This window comes from Otolemur garnettii, unplaced genomic scaffold (assembly GCF_000181295.1).
Source record: "Otolemur garnettii isolate 467f Iridium unplaced genomic scaffold, OtoGar3 scaffold00101, whole genome shotgun sequence".
Classification (NCBI taxonomy): Eukaryota; Metazoa; Chordata; class Mammalia; order Primates; family Galagidae; genus Otolemur; species Otolemur garnettii.
This window is the reverse complement of record NW_003852496.1, coordinates 1,572,754-1,582,520: the sequence shown is the minus strand read 5'-3', so window position 1 is coordinate 1,582,520 and position 9,767 is coordinate 1,572,754. Positions and strand designations below refer to the sequence as shown.

General features: G+C 57.9%; 1 protein-coding gene across 3 annotated transcripts in view; it reads left to right on the top strand.

The window, feature by feature from the left end:
• TPRA1 (transmembrane protein adipocyte associated 1) overlaps positions 1–5,973 on the top strand; it is a 16,146-nt gene extending 10,173 nt beyond the window's left edge. For all 3 annotated transcript variants that reach the window (XM_023516973.1, XM_012809203.2, XM_023516974.1), the window contains 8 exons: positions 2,109–2,195; positions 2,287–2,359; positions 2,486–2,565; positions 3,364–3,474; positions 3,620–3,680; positions 3,791–3,893; positions 4,032–4,112; positions 5,254–5,973. In XM_023516973.1, the coding sequence (XP_023372741.1) occupies positions 2,109–2,195; positions 2,287–2,359; positions 2,486–2,565; positions 3,364–3,474; positions 3,620–3,680; positions 3,791–3,893; positions 4,032–4,112; positions 5,254–5,521 (864 nt within the window). In that variant the 3' untranslated portion in view covers positions 5,522–5,973. The remainder of the gene's footprint in view (positions 1–2,108; positions 2,196–2,286; positions 2,360–2,485; positions 2,566–3,363; positions 3,475–3,619; positions 3,681–3,790; positions 3,894–4,031; positions 4,113–5,253) is intronic.
• Positions 5,974–9,767: the final 3,794 nt, after the last annotated feature.

Here is a 9,767-nt window from a genome sequence, read left to right as displayed (position 1 = left end):
GTCCAGGGGCAGGTTGTCTAGATGTGAGCTGTCCAGGTGCAGGCTGTCCAGGTGTGAGCCATTCAGGGGTAGGCTATCCATATGTGAGCTGTCCAGGGGCCAGCTGTCCAGGTGTGAGCCATTCCGGGGCTGGCTGTCCAGGTGTGAGCTGTCCAGGGGCTGGCTGTCCAAGTGTGAGCTGTCCAGGGGCAGGCTGTCCAGGTGTGAGCCGTTCAGAGGCAGGCTGTCCAGGTGTGAGCTGTCCAGGGGCAGGCTGTCCAGGTGCAGGCTCCAGGTATACGTTGTCCACTTCCTTCCCTCATGCTTCCCTCCCCTGCTTAGAGGCAAGGGTGCCTCTAAGATGTCACTACCTGAAGAGCTGAATGGCTCTCTGGTCCCCTGTCGTGGTCTGGCTCAGAACCTCTCAGGTCACAGGGTGGCCAGTGGGCAGGAAGAGAGGCAGGCCAAGGGTCTGGGGAACCCAGAGGCTGTTGGTGGAGGCCTCAGAGCACTGGCAAACTGCTGCCCCTCTCGCCTGTGAGATGCTGGTGGGCAGGGCTCAGAATGGAGGGCTGCTTTCGTACCTGCTTCTCTTCCACTGCCTCTCTGACCATTTATTCCTTTAGGTAGTTATTCAACAGATATTAAGCATCTACTGTATGCCAAGCAGGGAGAAGGGACCCAGGACTAATGCCCAGAAGCATACAACAGGGCCCCTGCCTACTTACTCTAGGGAACAGTTTAGGAGGCAATGATAAGAGTACATTCAAGCGGATTGCTCTGAATCTTGGCCAGGCTGCTGTGTGACCTTGGGCCAGTGGCTTAGCCTCTCTGGGCCTCAGTGCTCCCATGTGTAGTATGTGTTGGATCTGCGTTAGCCTGGACAGCTTGCACAGCTCCAGCCAGGGACAGCTTGCATACAGTAGGCACGTGGCAGTTTGTTTTTATAGCTTGCCCTGCTCACACTGTTCTCATGACACAAAGGATATGTTCCTTTGGACATGTAGGAATCTGGGCACTGTCACTTTTATGTGTTAGGAAACCCAAGCGAAACTCACAGGGGCAGTGGAAAGGTACTGACTGGGCAATTGAGTGATCCCAGGACTTCACGCCTCAGTGATGCTTCTGGGGCACCATGTCCATCTTCTCAGCTTGGGTTTCTCTGATGGTCCTGCCCTCCAGCAGTCTCAGCTCTGATCGCAGCAGCAGGACCCCTGCAGCCCCAGGCTTGCATCCCCTCCTGCCCCAGGCTTGCATCCCCTCCTTCTGCCTGATGTCCTGGGCCTGACTTTCCTTAGACTCCCATGGGCCCCATATGCATCCCTGAACCACCCTGGGCCAGGGGAATGGCATACGTGAATGGCCAGCCTTGGGTCACAGGCTCATCCTGGAAGCCAGGAGTCGGGGCTCATCCTCACCTGGAACCACATAAAGGAGAATGAGGAGGGAGAGGAAGAGGATGGATGCCAGGAGACAGAACACAGGCACTTCTGTGAAGCCTGCTGGACTGGGGACTCATCCAGAGGTCTCTCGGCCTCCACCCTGTGGCTGCCTTTCACCCAGTCTGCCATGTCTTAGAATTAAAACCACAGCTGTGAGAATACTAACTGCACATGTGTACTCAACCCTTCCCGGGTGCCAGGCACGCTGCTGCTCTGTCTGTTAACCCACCTGCCCCTCCCGACAGCACAATGCAGTGGTGCTGTTTTCATCCCTTTTCCAGATGAGGAAACTGAGGGACAGAGGTGCAGTTACTTGCCTGAGGTCAGGGCTGGGAGCAGCAGAGTTGGAGTCTGAACCCAACCTTCCTGGCTCCACCCTACGCTCCCTGCAAGCCATCCCCAGGGTGTCCCTGCTAGGTAGGAGCCTGGGGCCTCTTGAGAGCAGGCCCAGCGCTCAGGTTACCAGCAGTTGAGGGTCTCCCAGTCTGTGGGCCTTACTGCCTGGAGCCCACTTCCTGTCTCCTTGTCCCCACCCGACCTGGCACTTCCTCCTTTTAGTGTTTGGCTTAAGATCCTTTGGTTAAGCCTTAACCAAAGGCTCCTGCAGGTGTGGGGGTGAGCGTGCTGCCTTGCCATTCTCGAGGTGCATTCCCTGACCAGCATACCACTCCCTCCTTTGCCCGCCAGGTGTTCGTGGTGGCGCTGGTGGGCATCGCCCGGGCTGTGGTGTCCATGACAGTGAGCACCTCAGACGCTGCTACAGTTGCTGACAAGGTGTGGCTGGGTTGGCGGATGAGGGGGGCTGGGCCTAGGGGTGCAGGGTGGGGTGCTGGTCCCTGGCTGATGCTCTGCCCACTCTGTCCAGATCCTCTGGGAGATCACCCGCTTCTTCCTGCTGGCCATCGAGCTGAGTGTGGTCATCCTGGGCCTTGCCTTTGGTGCGTGTGCTGCGGGGGCTCTTGGACCAGGGATGACATTCCCCCCCTGCCCCTCTCTGGCTGGGGGCTGGCCCTGACCTGGTAATTGGTGGGGTTCCTACTGACTGGCCACCATGTGTCTTCCAGGTCACCTAGAGAGCAAGTCCAGCATCAAGCGGGTATTGGCCATCACTACAGTGCTGTCTCTGGCCTACTCTGTTACCCAGGTAAGAGGGTGCGCAGGGAGAGATGTTCCGGGGGGCCAGGAGGTGGGTGGAGTGACCACTGCCTCTCATCCTGGGCAAAGGGTGGGTGGGGCGACCACTGCCTCTCATCCTGGGCGAAGGGTGGGTGGGGCGACCACTGCCTCTCATCCTGGGTGAAGAGTGGGTGGGGCGACCACTGCCTCTAGTCTTGGGTGAAGGGTGGGTGGGGCGACCACTGCTTCTAGTCCTGGGCCACATTCTAAGTTGCTATCAGGTTCAGGGTGTTCAAGCTTCAATGGTGTCTGAGAAGTCACCCGGGGTGCTTGTGACTTGGCTGTGTTCTGGGACTTCCCCTGGAGATTTGGGGGTGGTGGGGTGGAGCAGGAGGCTGAGACCTGCCGTTTTCATGAGTAGCACAGGTAGGGAGAATGCGGGTCTGCAGACCGACCTGAGGAACATGGGGCAGGGCTAACCCTTACCCATATCTGATCCTCACCCACAGGACTCAGCTACCACCGGACCTGTTCTGGGTGCTGGAGTAGGGTGGGCAGGATGTGGCCAGGGAGCAAGCTGGGGCAGGCACTGAGGGCCAGGTTGACCTGGCCTGGGTTGGTGGAGAGCTTGGGGGCTTTGCTGATGAGGTGTGTCTGGGCCTGCTGGCTGAGCAGACTGGGGTGGGGGAGACCATGACTGCAGGGTGCAGGGTGGGGGTGCTGCCCCCCAGCTGACTGCTACCCACTGTGTCCAGACCCTATGGACAGGAGGGGGCTTTCCAGTTGGTAGGAACCTGTGCCAGGCTCTCCCTTCTTACTCCTGCAGGGCACCCTGGAGATCCTATACCCTGATGCCCACCTCTCTGCGGAGGACTTCAACATCTACGGGCATGGGGGCCGCCAGTTCTGGCTGGTCAGCTCCTGCTTCTTCTTCCTGGTGAGAGGTCGGGTAGGGCATCCAGAATGGCTGGGCCTGGCGGGGGATCAGATGCATAAGTTCTGGGTCAGGGTCTTGGCCAGGCCCCCACCCGCCCCCCCGTGTCCTCTCAGCCCCCTCCCGCCGCCCCACCCCGTCTCTGCAGGTCTACTCGCTGGTGGTCGTCCTCCCCAAGACCCCGCTGAAGGAACGCATCTCCCTGCCCTGTGAGCGGGGACTCTGGGTGGGAGGGCGCCTCCTGGGTGACACCCTGGGCTGGAGGGGGGCGGGGGCGGGCGCCTGGCCCGGGCAGGCCCTCACCCCTGGCTGCCCCCAGCGCGGAGGAGCTTCTACGTGTACGCCGGCATCCTGGCACTGCTCAACCTGCTGCAGGGGCTGGGCAGCGCGCTGCTGTGCTTCGACATCATAGAGGGGCTCTGGTACGTGGGGCGAGGAACGGGGCGGGGGGCTGGGCAGGGGACAGCGGCTCTGGACCCAGCTCGGGGTGGGGCAGGGGACGGAGTAGGGTGCGGGGCAGGACGCCGAGGGCCCACGCTGACCCTCCCTCTCCGCTCTAGCTGTGTGGACGCCACCACCTTCCTGTACTTCAGCTTCTTCGCGCCGCTTATCTACGTGGCCTTCCTGCGGGGCTTCTTTGGGTGAGTGTGGCCCCTGGTCGCCCCCCACCCCGCGCCGCCCCGAGCTCTGAGGGCCACTGGCGCCCCCATGTGGCCGTCGGCGCCTCCGCACCTCTGTTTCCTGCTCGCCCTCCCTGAGCGTCCACTTCTGGGTGTGGGCTGGGGCCGGTGAGGACAGGGGAGGCAGAGGGAGTGTTTGATGCATACAGTATGTGCAGTGCACACAGACATACACATTTTCCCCACAAAAATGATAGAGGCCACACACATTGCTCTGCATTGCTGTTTTGTATGTAATAATACCTCAGCTTACTCAGCACGCAGTTTATTCAGTACACACTCTATACCAGACACTGCTGTAGCCGCCAGACACAACACAGAGCAAAGTGAGCACAAGTCCCTGCCCTCACGGAGCTTGCACTCCGGCCAGGAGCACCAGGGAGGGACAGTTTGGGGAGGGAAATCCAGCACCTACGTGAGTGTGGGGTGGGGTGGCTCTGCCGTGCAGCTGTGCGTCGGCAGTGTTTAGGGACTGGTGCTGAGACACGTGGGATTGGGGTCCACCTTCAGGCACCAATGTGGCAGGAGTGTGGGTGTTTGTCTCCCTCCCTTTTCCCACCTGCCAGTGCTGTGGTGGGAGGGTGCTGGGCCTCCTGCTGGAGAACACTTGGGAAAGGGCTTAGAGGGGAAGTAGTGAGAAGGGCCAGGCGGACCCTAGCCCACGCTCAAATCTGCACACAGGGCCTGGGCTCCTTGTAAACTGGGCATATGGACTCCCCTTTGGAGAGGATGGAGGGACCAGGTGAGGGTGCAGTAGGCAGTCACATGTGCTGCAGGGCTTACTGGACCAGGGCAGAGGCCACAGCCGGTGTTCCCTGAGCACTTTGGCTCAAGTACCAGCCAAGGCTCATGATGTACCTCTGTTCACTCAGCCCTAACGGCTCACACACACCCATTTCATGGTGAAAAAACAGGCTCACGTGGCCAGGAGGAGAGCCAGGTTTGGTGCAAGGTTTGTTGGACTGCAGGGTCCAGTGATGGGGCCTCTGGGATGGGTGTGAGGCAGCTGTTAGTGTCTCTCTGTATTTGGTGGCCTCATTGCCTGGGAGGGAGGGCTTTGCCTGAGTCACACAGCAAGACTCCCCTCCCTCCCATCTGTTAGGTCAGAGCCCAAGATCCTCTTTTCCTACAAATGCCAAGTGGATGAGACTGAGGAGCCAGACGTGCACTTGCCCCAGCCCTACGCCGTGGCCCGGCGGGAGGGTCTGGAGGCACCAGGGGCCGCTGGGCCCTCAGCCGCCTGTTACTCGAGCACACAGTTTGACTCGGCTGGTGGGGTCGCCTACCTGGATGACATCGCCTCCATGCCCTGCCACACCGGCAGCATCAACAGCACAGACAGTGAGCGCTGGAAGGCCATCAATGCCTGAGAGGGCCGCCTGGGTTGGACGGCCTGATGGGGTCTGTGGAGGACAGTCCAGAGAAGAGGCCAGCAGGCCCAGAGTCCCTGGGGGAGGAGGGTGAGGTTGCAGGACCTTCGGTGGGTGGCAATCCTGTACTGACCCTCTCTGTACCCTGAGTATGGAGACTTCTTCCCCACTTGGGACCCCAGTTCCCTTTGGCCACCTCTCCTCTTGCTGGGCACCCTCCTGACCCTTCCATCTGCCCTCAACCTGCTCAGCCACACACTCCTGACTGACCTCCCAGGGCCAAGATGTGGGCACCTCCTCTCTCTGCTGCCCTGGTGTGCAGGGCTAGCCTGGTCCTCCTCACCCCTCTGCCCCCTCCCCATGGCACTTTGGCCTTTTCAAAGCCCACCATGATTAAAGTGTATATATTTTCTTGATCTATTTTTTAATAAAAAGGAAAAGGAGCAGAGGTATTGATGTGGAGATTTTGTAGGAACACTGGGGTGGTTCCTTTCAGGAGCTTGGGAGCTGGAGTGGGGCAGGGGCTCAGGGGTCCTCTGTTCTCTCATCTGAGGAGTAGCCTCCATTCCCAGCCTGAGCTGGCTGCTGGGGAGGTGGAGAGAAATGGATCCTAGTTGTCTCTGCTTATGGAGCCCGTTGAGTGGGAGAGGCAGATATGGAAAGAGAGAGCTGCCCTTTTTTTTTGAGACAGAATGTCACAAAACATTCTCAGGCTCTCAACAACCTCAGACTCTAGGGCTTAAGTAATTCTCTTGCCTCAGTGTCCTGAGTAGCTAGGATTCCAGGTGTCTGCACATGACACTCTGCTAGTTTTTTTCTATTTTTAGGAGAGATGGGGTCTCGCTCTTGCTCAGCTGGTCTCACACTCCTGAGCTCAAGCCATCCCCCCACCTCAGATTCTCAGAGTGCTGGGATTACAGGTGTGAGCCACTGTGCTCAGCTGACCACTGCCATTTCTTTTCTTTCTTCTTTTTTTTTCTGAGACAAAGTCTTACTCTGTTGCCCCTGGTAGAGTGCAGTGGCATCATAGCTCACAGCAACCTCAAACTCTTGGGCTCAAGCGATTCTCTTGCCTCAACCTCCTGAGTAGCTGGGACTACAGGCGACTGCCACAATGCCCAGCTATTTTTTTTTTTTTTTAATTACAGTTGTCATTGTTTAGCAGGCCTAGGCCAGGCTTGAACCTGCCAGCCTTGGTGTATGTGGTGGCACTGTAACCACTGAGCTATGAGCACTAAGCCAGTACTGCCATTTCTGTGAGCCAGTCTCTCCAGAGGTGCCAGAGAGCTGGGGTGTGGAATGAGCCCCACAGGCCCTTGTCCAGCTTGTGCACTGTCACCTTGGGCCACTTCTCCTTCCTCAGCTTCAGTCTTGCCACCTGTGAAGTAGGGGTAAGGAGGCCTATTTGCAGGGGCCTTTGTAAGGATTAGAAAATAGGAGGATGGGAGGCCACTATATGGAAATGCAAAGTAAGTCCATTATCAGCTTTGGCCTCAGAGTAGTGCTTGGCACCTAGTACACCCTTAGCAGATAGGATGCTGGGCAATGCCGTTCATGATAAGAATGGGTGTGGAGAATTGAGAATGGGAATAGGTCCAAACAGAGCTCTAGGTAAGGGGAGAGAGGCCATGTGCCCGTGCTACTACCCTGGTGCCCAAGTTCTGCATTGAGCCATTGGTAGCAGGGGGCTTGCTGCCAGCCAGATGGTTCCTGTTAATCACAGAGGAGAGTCCTACCAAGGACACGGCAGAGCTGCACAGCACAGAGCCCAGGAGAGATCTCAGCCTGGACTGAGTGTCAGGCTGGTGCCCATCTCAGCGGCTGCATTTCTTAGGAGGGAGCCAAGGGCAGCAGCCCCAACACGGTCACGCCTGTTAGGCTGACATACAGGATCCCCAGGCTGTGGGGCCAGGGCACTGTCGGCAGGCAGGGGAGCAGGTGCAGCCCAGGAGCTGGCCTCCTGGCCGCCAGGACTCCCTGGGGCTGCCTCCATGTGGTATATGTTGTTGGGGCCTCACAGCTTGTGTAGAAGCCGGGCAGGGAAGGAGGGCAAGTCCACAGGAGGGCAAGTCCACAGGAGGGCAAGTTCAGAGTGGGCAAGTGCAGAGCGCCAGATGGGGAAGATTCAGATATCAAACCCCAGGCTGGGTTCCATGCTGGAGGCCTTTGTGTGTGTCTGAGGCGTCCTAGGTCAGCCTGGGCTTGCTGGGCATGGTTGCTGACAAAGTTAGCAGCCGAGTCAACAGAAAGGCATCAACACAAAAGAGACTGGCAGCCTGCTTTTTAACTTTATTTTTAAGGTTTTTAAAAAAATAAGTAATGTATGTACATGGCAAAAAAAAAAAAAAAAATTAAAAAGGCTCATGCAGTGCCGTGGAGCAGACAGTGGAAAGGGGATCCCTGTGTGTGACGTTCAAGGTCCTTGTCCCCCTCCTGGAAGCACTGTCACAGAGCTTTCCATCAGCTTCCCATAAGCAGAGCTTCCCTGCCTTGGAGACACCTGGGCCACTGCCCCCCACCCTCTTCAGAGCCCTGTTACCTCTGCTGTTTGTGGCTCTTGGCCAAACACTGCTCTGTAATGGAGCGGTGAATGGCGCAGGCTGTTCTGGTGAGAGCCTGGTGACTGAGGGAAGACTAGTATCCCTGCTGGCCGTTTATGAAGTTTTCATCTGATCCCCCGTGCTGAGCTGTCTTCTGGGATGCCAGCCTGGGAAGCATTGTCCCCTCCCCTGACCAGCTGTCGGAGCAGAGGCCTAAACCTGAGCTCTATGGAGTGAGCTTGCCCCGCTCCTGATGGTGAGGGCAGCCCCTTGTTGGAGCAGCTAGCCACCATCTCCAGCCAGCTCCAGTGATGCACAGGCTGCCTGCACCTGCCACCAGGGTGTCAGACAGTGTGGCCCTGAACCTGTCAGCACACAGCCTGCCAGGAGAGCACATGTCCTCCAATGGGAGGCCTGTGTGCACCCTTCTGCCTCCCCCAGGGCAGATGACTAAGATGGGGCCAGCCAACCCAGAGGAGCAGCAGTTGAAGCACCAGAAAGTGATGCTGTAGCATGAGCAGGCCTTTCCTCGGTCTCAGAGTGAGTCTGGGGAACAGTGTGGGTACGGAGCTGCCTGCCCAGCACTGAGCCTGTGAGTAGGGCAGGAGCGAGTGGCCATTCACTCTCCGCATGGCCCTGCAGTGGGACTGGGGCGTCCTGAACTGTGGAGTAATCTTTGGGATGGGAAGCCACACACGGCAGTGCAGCAGGAGGAAGGAGCCCACGTCCCTGATGCTGGGCTGTGCAAAGCAGCCCGGGCATTCTGCTCTCAGATGCCTTTTGCAGTGTGAGAGAGATAAACAGCGTCTTGTTTAAACCACTTTGGATTTTTCTTAGTCACAGTTGAACCTAATCTGAACCAACACACGCATCAAAGAGGCGACACCAGCGTTAGTTCCTGCCAACGAGTCCTCACCGGCACTGTGCTGTTCACACGTCTGGTCTTCCTGGAGAGCCCAGCTCACATCTATCTGCTCGAACCACATCTCCTGTGTGGCACTGGGGTAGGAACAGACACTATCCAGAGGGGTGGCACAGATGTGGAGGGTCCTGGAGGCCTGACCATGATGATAGAATCTACCACTTGTAGCCCAAGGTCCAGTTTGACCTCTCCACTGTGGCCACTCATGGCTGTGGGCCTTGGGTAAGTCACATCTCCCTGACCCGCATTTCCTCATCTATGGCAGGGGGTGCAGATGGCTGGCTGTCACTGGTGCCCATTCTTTTCTCCCTCAATAATGTACCCTAATGCTGGTGTGTCACTCCCCCAATGGTGGCCAGGACACAGAACTGACCAAGACCCCAGCACTCCTCCTCCCTGGGGGTTTATTCCAAGGCTTTGCCTCCAGACTCAGCCCTATCCCTGGGCAGGTGCAAAAGCAAGGTCCTTCAGAATTTCACAGGGCTGCAGTCTCCACACGCCAGCCGTGTCTTCCCAGTGGCAGTCCTGTCTCACGCACACAGGTCATTCACAAGGCCGTGTTGCTCAAGTCCTGGGAATTGCCCTGCAGAGTACATGTTCTCACCTGATCCCATTTCCCACCCAGGTTCAGAGAGGTTCAGTTATTTGTCCAAGGTCCCAAGTCTGTGAGGTGCATGTTGGTTGTTCAGTCCAGGGCTGTTGGAATCCGCGGCCTGCGTGTCACACAGGGACGGGGAAGGCGGGGTTGCCCAGCATGGTCAGGCACTGGAGTGTGGGTCCCATG